Raw genomic sequence first — 12,456 nt, forward strand, 5'->3', positions numbered from 1 at the left:
CTCTGAAACGGTTTATCCTGCTTCGGTTGACATTTCTCTTGTTTTTATCTCGCGCTCGGTAGATTTGGTTAAAATCATCGGTGGCAAGCCAGGTCATCCCTAGCGGTGGCTTCTCCGCCAGCAACTCGGCAAAGAAAGCATCTTTGCAAGAGTAGTCCGTGGGGCCATAGACGGTCGTGATTTTGAAAAGCACGTCAGTCCCTCGCACCCGGACCATGGCGGAGAGGCAGTACGTCGTGAAGCTGATGCAAGAAACATCCACAAGGAGATCATCCCAGAGCATCAAGATGCCACCCCTAGTGCCCGAAGCAGGTCTTTGCCCGAAGCTACGCAGCCTGTGCCCGCCCAAAAAAATGTTGTGAATTGGTCGACGTTGCCGAGCTTAGTCTCTTGCAGGCACACAATATGGCACGACGAGGAGGCAATCGTTGCATTCACCGTAGATCGTCGGTCCAGGCAGTTGAGACCCCTTATGTTCCAACTGAGGAAGTTAATCGGTTGTTCTATCATGTAAGACAGGGAGCGCCTTGAGGATTGTCTTCCAAGAAGCAGCGCAAACGGACACAACAACACATTGCATTCTAATGGTCATAGGAACATAACCCAGCACGGATACATGGCCAAAGGCCAACACAACTCTAGCTCGAAACTCGTTTGGCACCCCACACACGGGCCAAACACACCACATGACATGTTTTTGTGCTAACATTAAGAAACTATGGCCCCAGGTAGATAGCAACAACAAGCGCTCAAGCATCAGCTAGCTGAGCCGCGGTGCCGCCGTCCAGGTCGAGAGCACCATCTCCTCCATGCGCAATGAGGGCCTCCTCCACGCCCGTAGCGATGTTGCAGCCAAGCTTGAACAACCCTCTCATGGCAATGATCACATCTGGCGGCAGCTGCTCCTTGAAGCGCTCGGCAAAAGCGTCCAGGGCAGCAGCTGTGACATCTTGCCCATCTTTGACGATGCCTAGGGTGCGGCACACAAGCAGTTCAGCCGCTCTGGCCGCCGGAGTCGCCTTGGGACGTCCAGCTGCAGCAGCCTTGGGACGTCCAGACGCACATGACTTGGTGATGGAGAAGCCTCCACCAGCCTTGGAGATGACAAGCCCAGCCATGGTCTTCCGGCGAGTTGACGGCGCCCGAGCCGGTGTTAGAGCAGGGGGCAGGATGGCCTCCTAACGGTCTTCGAAAAGTGGCGCGAGGCATTGCAGCCCAACCGCCCCCTCAACAGCAACAGCACCCCTGCGCAGCCGCACCGGCGAAGGCGTGCGCTGCAAAGGACCGCTTGTGATCAGAGGAGGCGTTGGGGAGGCCTCGAAACCTGGTGGCCTCGCAGGTGAGAGCAACGATGCTTGGAGCCTGGCTGGCGAGCAGAGCAGGCGCAACGCCGCGGTAGGGCGAGCTTGTGAGAGCGGTGAGGGGCGCTCATCACTTCTCCTGGAGCGCAGAGATGGTGGAAGCATAGTTGTGGGCGACAAAGGTGGGGAGGCAGGCGGCGTAAGCGCTTCCTGGGAGCGGCGTCGTGCCGCACGCGGCGAGGGCTGGCGCGCCGGGCTTCGGCCTCGTCCAGCCACAGCCAGGGAAGTGGCATGCACAGGCACCAACTCCAGCACGCGAGCTGCGTTGCCACTTGCGGAGCCAGAGCCTTGGAGCACCGCAACATTGCCCGAACCCATGCTCGGTTCAGCAGAGCGACGACGGCCACCACCATCCCGACAGTCGTCCCGCCCCTCTTCACGACGGCTGTCACGCGAGGCGTCCCGCGGCTAGCGCGAGAGGCTATGCCTGATGCGGTCACCCCACCCCTCGCGGCTCCGTGAGCTGTTGCGGCAGCGGCGTCCGTCGTCATCTCGACCGTGGTCATGGTCGTTGTCACGGTCCCTCCTGTGGTGGTCGACAGGGCGAGAGATGTGCTCGCGGGGATCACGCGCATGTCTCTCGCCATCGATGACACCCTTCTGGAAGGTGAACCCCTTGGAGACGATCTTGGGACCCTGTGTGGGGTCTTCATGGATGGACAGGTGAATGATCACCCGCCGCTCCAAGCCACGATGCCCGATGATAGGCTGCCCCCTCCCCCCCGCACGCGCCGGCAGGGTCACCCAGTTCACGCGCGGCACGTTCGCCGGCGACGCCGTCCACGCCCACACCCCCAACACCTCAGTGTCTGTCTTGAGCTTGGAGGCGGTCTTGATGTAGTCGATGGAGCATCCCGGCCCGATGGCCTGCGCGACGGCGTAGTCGTCCCACGCCTGTAGCGGGAGCCCGTCCAAGCAGAGACGGACGTGGTGGACGAGGTCCACGTTCTTGGAATGGGCCTCAAACCTCCAAGGACGCATCTGCAACCTGGTGTCTCTGAACTTCAGGTCGCGGCGCCCGGCTGCATCTGCGCAGTGGTGCTGGTGGAAGAACCGCATCAGAAAGGCCTCTGGGAAGTGCTTGACGACGCACACGTCGTCCGACAGCATGCCCATCTCCTGGACGATGGCGTTGGCGATGTCTTGCGTGGAGGCCCTGAGGTCGCGGTCGAGCCAAGTAACGACGGCGTTCGAGCCGAGGAGCGCCGCCTCCTGGTGCATGGCCGGCGTGGCGTGGATCACCGTAAACACCTCGGCCGGCCTCTGCGAGTGGTCGTCGAACCAAGCCATGGCGCGGGGGAGGGCTTGGGGACAAGGCGGAGCCGCTAGAGGTGCCAGCACAGGCGTCGCACACACGAGGAAGGGGCGACTGGGGCACGCGACAGAGGCGCCCGGGCGGAGCTGTGGAGCAGGCTTGTTGAAGCAGTGCTTTGCTTTGTGCCCGGGTTGGAAGCAACTGCGATGGGTGATTGGGTTGCGGCAGTCGGCTTGCCGATGGCGAGGAAAGAGGCAGCGGAAGCAGAGCCCTTTAATCCAGTCCGGGACAGGTTGGCGCGGCTTCAATGGAGCAGCAGGAAAAGCTGGCCGGCGCGGACGACGGGATGCGACGGTGACCCAGCCGTCCATCGCCTCGAGCCCCGCGGTTGCCTCCCGCGATGAATGCGCACCCAGGGCGCGAGCGCCATTGCCGCGGACGCGGTCAGCCCAGCTGTCGAAGTTAATGCGCCTCTCCTGCCCAGCCGCGACAACATTGAAGGCGAGCGCGTGGCCAGAAGCAGCCTGGCGAGGCGCGGTGAGGAGCGGCTCAGGGGGATCTCAGGCACACAGGAGATGTCCCGCGGGTCACGCGCCGGCCCGCCCGGCGGCGGAGGTGGCGTGGCAAACGCCTGATCCAGATCCGGATCCGTTGGAGAACAGCATGTTCCCCACAGGCGCACGAGACGGGAAAGCCCAAAGCAAAGAGGGCGCGGCGAGGCCAACAAGGTGGCGCCGGGGAGAGCTAGGGTGGGTGGCCAGAGGTGCCGGAGTGGCGACCGCCGGGAAGGGCCGGTGGACTACTGGGACGGGGCTGGGGCTGCCGCACGAGCGGCGGCATGGACGGGTCATCTCGTGTTGCTATTACAAAATATCATTCTGAACCTATCTTGAAGAGTTTTACCTCATCTTCTCGAACATGACTCTTCCCTGTTATTACAGAAATGTCGCGTAAGATTTTGCCGTTCGGGAATCTAAGTTGTGTTGTGCGCCGATACCATCATGATCACTTTGCATCGGATGCACGTATACCTGTAGTAGCATCATCATTTATCCATATATCAATATAAAAAAGCTCAAAGGAGTAGATTCAACTAATCTTGACCATCAAACTAAGCCAATCTAACGATCTAGACTACTCCAATGGCGAATGTTAAACATATTTAACATGTAATTAATATCATACCGAATATTGCACTAAGCATAGAAACAAAAATAATAGCATACCTAATATCCACGTACAATTAATATATTACCTAAATATTAATATAGGTTGCATATGCGCATTTCCTATTCCATTCAAAGGACCTCAGCTTCTTAGCACGGCTTGGTCCTGGTTCACACATAGGGGTCGCCGTTTAGGGCGAGGTTGCATCCCAACTACAGTACTTTGATCGAGCTCTAAAACATCTTCAACAGGCGCACAAAAACTACTCTGCGCGCTAAAATTTGAGTTTTTTGGACGTCGGACAGCTCCAGCAGAATCTGTAAAATAGTGCACGCGTAAAAAAGAATTGGGCACACGCTAAAAACGCTATCAGAAGCTGCAATTTTCGGGCGCCGGATTGCGCGTGCTTTACAATTTGCACTGCGTGTTTTTTTTGGCGCGCGTTTTTGGGCATCTATTAAACCAACATTGGGTCCAGCGCACTAAAAGTGCTACAGTGGTACGCTAAAACTATTTTAGCACGCGGAACTTTTATGCGCCGGTTGGAGATGCTCTAAGTATTTTTCATCCACATGCGCCATTAATTGGGTGGCTCGGCCGGACGCTGCGGCTTGATCGGGGGAGGCTTCACAATCATGCAGTCCATAACATAGACTGCGTCCTCATCGGTGCAGGAACACGTTTTTACCCAGCTTTCTTATTCAAACAATTTGCCGTGGCTTGATATGCATAGTTTCAAAAACCAGACTGGACCGCCGCTTGACCGGAGAAACCCGAAACCGGCGACCTCAGCGGCTTTTTAAGATAATAAAACCATTCTGCAATCAGACCAGAGAAAACCAGTCGAACCGGCCGATTTTTTGGAAAACCACGCCATTGAACCGGATAAAACTAGGAAAAATTTTAAATAGAAAATTAGGAGAAGTGGAATTCGATCCCGGGATGTCTGAGCAGTACGGGGAGCCTGCCCACAGCCCAATAACCAATTCGGTTGTGCTACTTTGTGGTCCACTACATATAAATAGTTTTCTGTGACCATTGTTTCACACTATATTAGCACATATATTACTCAACATATATTATTTTATTGCTTAAAAACTGACAATCGAACCGATGAACCGGCGGTCCAACCGGTACGAATCTGAACCGACAACCTTTCCGGTTCGATTTCCGGTTCGGTTTTTGAAACTATGCTGATATGTTTGAGGGGGGAGAGAGAGCAATCCATTTCATTATGAAGAATATTTGTAGAAATCAATAATGGTTCTAGATTAACGGTGGACACATCATTAGAGCGACGTGGAACATTGAATATAGACAGTTAAACGGTTGGGTTCATTTAAGTTCATCGAACTCATACTTTTACAAGTAGTACTCGTAGTAGAATTCATGCGGAGGTAGATTACAGTGTTTTTCTTTTACAGGGAGCTACTTTACAGATACGTCCTTTAACAAGGATTTAGAGCTTTCTCTTTGCAGATTGGCAGTAGGAGCGGCAAACAGTTTTCTGTTTAGGCATTGCATGGTCAATGTGTCATCGTCCATAAAAAAGGAAGACGGTAGAACAGGTGATGTGAAAAGAAAAAAAGACGGTAGAACAGGAGTGAGCTCGCCAGTTCCGGAAAAAAAATAACTGAGAACTGGATCACTCGAATGAAGCGAGACATAAACCAAAAAAAATATGCGTCTGCCGGGAGTCGAACCCGGGTCTATTGCTTGGAAGGCAATTATCCTAACCGTTGGACTACAGACGCTATTTGGTTAGTACTGGTTAATAACACTTTACACCTCTAAATATGCGGTAACAACGTACGCCGAAATGCGATGCCTTTGAACTCTATGATGAACTATGCTTTCCCACAGTGACATTTCAACGACTTCGAGTCCAGAGTCTCCAGACACGCCTTCTGCGACTGCAAGGCCGCAAGCAGTGAGCGAGGGCATGCAGCAGAGGCAACTACGTACAGCAAAAGGTAGCATGAATCGCCATATCGATCTCTCCCACAGTAGAAACGGGGCTACTCCTGCCTGCCATCCATCCATCCGGCGAAGCATCTCGCCGTTACGATCTCTCCCTTCCTTTCCTTTCCCCCAGATGCCAAAAGCGGGGGCAGCAACAGAGCCAAAGCGCGCAGCTTTGGAATATGTAGCCTTTCACTGTTCTGAAAGAAACCCCTAAAATTCCCCGTCCCTCCCCCTGCTCTCCTCCAACTTTCCCTTCAGCTTCTACTACCCGATAGGATATAGATCGAGTGGATGCAAACTGATACCGCACGCACGTACTCGATCACTGTTGCCGTTTACGCCATCGCCATCTTTGATCTGCCTCCGAATCATCAGCCAATGGGGCCTGGCCGCCTGATATTATACTGTAGCGTATATACGCGCCCCCTCTCCGGGTCAGGAGCCAGGCTACTGTAGTGTGAGTCCGTGAGATACGCCAATTATATAGTCCACTCCACTAGCATCACCTGGCAACAGTGCCTGCCTCTGTCAAGAAGTTGAGTGAGAGCTGAGACGACAAATCACCAGAAAGTTTCCATTAGAAGCTAAAACCATGGGCGGTGTAGAAGTAGAACACTGAATATATACCCCAATAATCAATATATATGGGCTGTCTACGACTCTGAATATATACCTCGAACCTCGATCGATATGTACAGATCCAGTCAAGGTTTTTAAAGAGAGGATCCATATGAAGATTTTGTTGCCTCCAATATCTTTAGTTAGTTACTTGCACACGAGCACTGAGCGGCACAGGTGGTGCAATTGTAATCGACAGGAGGATTACGAGTGGAGTTTAATTAGTTGTTTATTTTACAATGGTTATTAAAGGCGTTTTGACTGGAAGCTGGATGGATCAGCAGCTATCTAGAGGATTGAAAGTTTGAAACAGGCTTTGGTTTTAGCAGACTGTGAGTGCCAAAGGATATCCCATCAACAGATCGACACATCATATCTTGTTCCTCCTAGGGGTTGTTATCATGTTGAGTGATGTGACTTGGGAGAAACCCACACGCCAAGCCACACCAGTCGTCTAAAAGGGTGGTGTGTCAGTGTGTGGTGAAGTGGTGATTAATCTTTACGGGACTAATTTGAGCAACGTTTGTAACTACGAACTAATCTGCCATATGCTTCCGAGAGTACAGACACCACCGCGCACAAAGCTCCACGTCCAAGAGTGTACGACGGCCGGGACGCATGCGCGGCAATTGCCTGTGATGTGAGAGCCACGAAGTCAGATCACCTGATGGCACTGTCGCGTACGTACATCCACCTCGGCCGGCTCGCCTGCTTTCCGCCGGCCGGCCGGACGGCCGGTTCCGTGCGGGTGCTCGCTTCGCCGACGTGCGCTCGAGTCTCGACCCGTCGGCGCGCGCGCGTGTCCGGCATGCATGCGCGTACGTACGTACGCATCATCCATGATGCCCCCGATCGACAGAGCAAAAGCTCCGGGCGGAACGGGTTGATTAATGATTGGGGCTCTCATTAGCTAAGCTAGCTAGCAATATTACTGTGCAGTACTAGTACCTATCAGTACATCAGTATGATGGAACAAGCATTGCCGGCACGGCACGGCACGAACGTACATAGACTCATGAAGTGCACTGTGTTGATCATGATTACCAGTACTTCCAATTAATCATTCAGGCCGGCGTGCTTGTGGCCCATAAATCCATAATGACGGCAGGATACAGCCATGGATGATCGATTGGTGGAGAACTGGACATGGAACTGGTACGTACGCGCGTAGACATCAAGGAGAGAGAAACTGGACCCTAGTACGTACACCCATGGACCGCGTGCATGGTTCACGTACGTTCAAACATTTTGCAGGCACAGGCAGTGCATGCATGCATGCCTGTTGATCGTGGAACGCCGCTGAAACTTGGTCGGGCGGGCCGACGACGCTGGCTGAGCCAGGAATGCAATGATCTGCTTGCTCTCCAAAGGACCAAGGAGCCAGGAGGCATGCATGACCCATCACGTACAGCGTGCATGCGCTCCGGCCAATGGCACAGGCACGCGCGTAACTAGCTATCTGACATGCATGCATGTAGAGGTAAATCGGAAGTCATAGCGCTAGGCTCAACGTGTCTAGTGTGGTGTGGAGTACCAAAGAAATGTGCCTGTGCAATGCATGTCTACTGCTGTGTTTCTGTTGAGACTGACCTCGTCTTAGCACGAGCTGTTGCCGATTGATTGGCTGCCCCTCGGCGTAATATGGGCCCCGAAGTAATGGACTATGCGGTCTAACGTGATAATGTTTTACCAACCATGTTACCATCTTGTAAAACCTGCTGATCAAGAGTGGTAAAAGACTCAAAATGAATGTTGTGAAGAAACTGTCACTAACCAACCGATCCAGTATTTTTTTTTCCTAGGTCCTACATGTCAGAACCAACCGTTTGGACTAATATTTTTTTAGTACTAATTTTGATATCTGAATCAGGTGATATTTGCTCAAATTCAAACTATTCTTTTTATGATTCCTTGAATGAAAATTCATATCTTGGGTTGATATATATTGTCCATATATAACCTACAGTAAAATTTTATCTTGGAATTTTTCACGATAGTGTGAAGTACTATAAACTTTTTTTTTCAGATTTTCCTTAGAGTAATAGACCCATCAATAGTAAGTTGTTCACTTAAAGTAATTTTTCCCAACCTAAACCCTAACTGGGCCAAGCCCGCACGGTAGGTCTGCTTCTCCGAAACGCTATTTTTTTCTTTTATATTTCCTTCCCCTTTGTCGGTGACTGATGGGAGCTAGTGGGACCCACCAGTCATCACATCATCCATTCCAACACCCAGCGCATCGGGCAGACGCCGGACAATTGAAGGAAATATGCCCTAGAGGCAATAATAAAGTTATTATTTATTTCCTTATAATCATGATAAATGTTTATTATTCATGCTAGAATTGTATTTACCGGAAACATAATACATGTGTGAATACATAGACAAACATAGTGTCACTAGTATGCCTCTACTTGACTAGCTCGTTAATCAAAGATGGTTATGTTTCCTAACCATGAACAAAGAGTTGTTATTTGATTAACGAGGTCACATCATTAGTAGAATGATCTGATTGACATGACCCATTCAATTAGCTTAGCACCCGATCGTTTAGTATGTTGCTATTGCTTTCTTCATGACTTATACATGTTCCTATGACTATGAGATTATGCAACTCCCGTTTGCCGGAGGAACACTTTGGGTACTACCAAACGTCACAACGTAACTGGGTGATTATAAAGGAGTACTACAGGTGTCTCCAATGGTCGATGTTGGGTTGGCGTATTTCGAGATTAGGATTTGTCACTCCGATTGTCGGAGAGGTATCTCTGGGCCCTCTCGGTAATACACATCACATAAGCCTTGCAAGCATTACAACTAATATGTTAGTTGTGAGATGATGTATTACGGAACGAGTAAAGAGACATGCCGGTAACGAGATTGAACTAGGTATTGGATACCGACGATCGAATCTCGGGCAAGTAACATACCGATGACAAAGGGAACAACGTATGTTGTTATGCGGTCTGACCGATAAAGATCTTCGTAGAATATGTAGGAGCCAATATGGGCATCCAGGTCCCGCTATTGGTTATTGACCGGAGACGTGTCTCGGTCATGTCTACATTGTTCTCGAACCCGTAGGGTCCGCACGCTTAAGGTTACGATGACAGTTATATTATGAGTTTATGCATTTTGATGTACCGAAGGTTGTTCGGAGTCCCGGATGTGATCACGGACATGATGAGGAGTCTCGAAATGGTCGAGACGTAAAGATTGATATATTGGAAGCCTATGTTTGGACATCGGAAGTGTTCCGGGTGAAATCGGGATTTTACCGGGTTACCGGGAGGTTACCGGAACCCCCCGGGAGCCATATGGGCCTTCATGGGCCTTAGTGGAAAGGAGAAAGGGGCAGCCCAAGGTGGCTGCGCCTCTTCCCCCTCCCCTAGTCCTATTAGGACTAGGAGAAGGTGGCCGGCCCCCCTCTCTCCCTTCCCCTCCGAGGAATCCTAGTTGGACTAGGATTGGGGGGAGGAATCCTACTCCCAGAGGGAGTAGGACTCTCCTGCGCCTCCCTCTTTGGCCGGCCAGCCTCCCCTCCTCTCCTCCTTTATATACGGAGGCAGGGGCACCTCTAAACATACAAGTTGACACAAGTTGATCCACGTGATCAATTCCTTAGCCGTGTGCGGTGCCCCCTGCCACCATATTCCTCGATAATACTGTAGCGGAGTTTAGGCGAAGCCCTGCTGCTGTAGTTCATCAAGATCATCACCACGCCGTCGTGCTGACGGAACTCTTCCCTGACACTTTGCTGGATCGGAGTCCGGGGATCGTCATCGAGCTGAACGTGTGCTCGAACTCGGAGGTGCCGTAGTTTCGGTGCTTGATCGGTTGGATCGTGAAGACATACGACTACTTCCTCTACGTCGTGTCATCGCTTCCGCAGTCGGTCTGCGTAGGGTACGTAGACAACACTCTCCTCTCGTTGCTATGCATCACATGATCCTGTGTGCGCGTAGGAAATTTTTTTGAAATTACTACGAAACCCAACAGTGGCATCCGAGCCTAGGTTAATGATGTTGATGTTATATGCACGAGTAGAACACAAGTAAGTTGTGGACGATACAAGTCATACTGCCTACCAGCATGTCCTACTTTGGTTCGGCAGTATTGTTGGACGAGACGACCCGGACCAACCTTACGCGTACGCTTACGCGAGACCGGTTCCCTCGACGTGCTTTGCACAGAGATGGCTTGCGGGCGACTGCCTCTCCAACTTTAGTTGAACCAAGTATGGCTACGCCCGGTCCTTGCGAAGGTTAAAACGGAGTCTATTTGACAAACTATCGTTGTGGTTTTGATGCGTAGGTGAGATTGGTTCTTACTTAAGCCCGTAGCAGCCACGTAAAACATGCAACAACAAAGTAGAGGACGTCTAACTTGTTTTTGCAGGGCATGTTGTGATGTGATATGGTCAAGGCATGATGCTGAATTTTATTGTATGAGATGATCATGTTTTGTAACCAAGTTATCGGCAACTGGCAGGAGCCATATGGTTGTCGCTTTATTGTATGCAATGCAATCGCGATGTAATGCTTTACTTTATTACTAAACGATAGTGATAGTCGTGGAAGCATAAGATTGGCGAGACGACAACGATGCTACGATGGAGATCAAGGTGTCGCGCCGGTGACGATGGTGATCATGACGGTGCTTCGGAGATGGAGATCACAAGCACAAGATGATGATGGCCATATCATATCACTTATATTGATTGCATGTGATGTTTATCTTTTTATGCATCTTATCTTGCTTTGATTGACGGTAGCATTATAAGATGATCTCTCACTAAATTATCAAGAAGTGTTCTCCCTGAGTATGCACCGTTGCAAAAGTTCTTCGTGCTGAGACACCACGTGATGATCGGGTGTGATAGGCTCTATGTTCAAATACAACGGGTGCAAAACAGTTGCGCACGCAGAATACTCAGGTTAAACTTGACGAGCCTAGCATATGCAGATATGGCCTCGGAACACGGAGACCGAAAGGTCGAGCGTGAATCATATAGTAGATATGATCAACATAATGATGTTCACCAATGAAACTACTCCATCTCACGTGATGATCGGTTATGGTTTAGTTGATTTGGATCACGTGATCACTTAGAGGATTAGAGGGATGTCTATCTAAGTGGGAGTTCTTTAGTAATATGATTAATTGAACTTAAAATTTATCATGAACTTAGTCCCTGATAGTATCTTGCTTGATTATTGTAGATAGATGGCTCGTGCTGTTGTTCCGTTAAATTTTAATGCGTTCCTTGAGAAAGCAAAGTTGAAAGATGATGGTAGCAATTACACGGACTGGGTCCGTAACTTGAGGATTATCCTCATTGCTGCACAGAAGAATTACGTCCTGGAAGCACCGCTGGGTGCCAGGCCTGCTGCTGGAGCAACGCCAGATGTTATGAACGTCTGGCAGAGCAAAGCTGATGACTACTCGATAGTTCAGTGTGCCATGCTTTACGGCTTAGAATCGGGACTTCAACGATGTTTTGAACGTCATGGAGCATATGAGATGTTCCAGGAGTTGAAGTTGATATTTCAAGCAAATGCCCGGATTGAGAGATATGAAGTCTCCAATAAGTTCTATAGCTGCAAGATGGAGGAGAACAGTTCTGTCAGTGAGCATATACTCAAAATGTCTGGGTATAATAATCACTTGATTCAATTGGGAGTTAATCTTCCGGATGATTGCGTCATTGACAGAATTCTCCAATCACTACCACCAAGCTACAAGAGCTTCGTGATGAACTATAATATGCAAGGGATGAACAAGACTATTCCCGAGCTCTTCGCAATGCTGAAAGCTGCGGAGGTAGAAATCAAGAAGGAGCATCAAGTGTTGATGGTTAACAAGACCACTAGTTTCAAGAAAAAGGGCAAAGGGAAGAAAAAGGGGAACTTCAAAAAGAACGGCAAGCGAGTTGCTGCTCAAGAGAAGAAACCCAAGTCTGGACCTAAACCTGAAACTGAGTGCTTCTACTGCAAGCAGACTGGTCACTGGAAGCGGAACTGCCCCAAGTATTTGGCGGATAAGAAGGATGGCAAGGTGAACAAAGGTATATGTGATATACATGTTATT

The 12,456-nt window shown here is 50.3% G+C and overlaps 1 protein-coding gene and 1 non-coding gene across 2 annotated transcripts; both read right to left on the bottom strand.

Annotated features, from left to right (window-relative positions):
* Positions 1-555: 555 nt before the first annotated feature.
* On the bottom strand, positions 556-1,118 carry LOC123059854 (uncharacterized). Its single transcript, XM_044482382.1, has one exon. It carries the CDS (start codon positions 1,116-1,118, stop codon positions 750-752), a length of 369 nt encoding a protein of 122 aa, XP_044338317.1. The 3' UTR covers positions 556-749.
* Positions 1,119-5,465: 4,347 nt separating this feature from the next.
* TRNAG-UCC (transfer RNA glycine (anticodon UCC)) lies at positions 5,466-5,537 on the bottom strand. The gene has a single exon. It is a non-coding gene; the product is annotated as a tRNA-Gly (tRNA).
* Between the last annotated feature and the right edge of the window lie 6,919 nt (positions 5,538-12,456).

The sequence above is a fragment of the Triticum aestivum genome, chromosome 1A (genome assembly GCF_018294505.1).
Source record: "Triticum aestivum cultivar Chinese Spring chromosome 1A, IWGSC CS RefSeq v2.1, whole genome shotgun sequence".
NCBI classification, from domain to species: Eukaryota; Viridiplantae; Streptophyta; class Magnoliopsida; order Poales; family Poaceae; genus Triticum; species Triticum aestivum.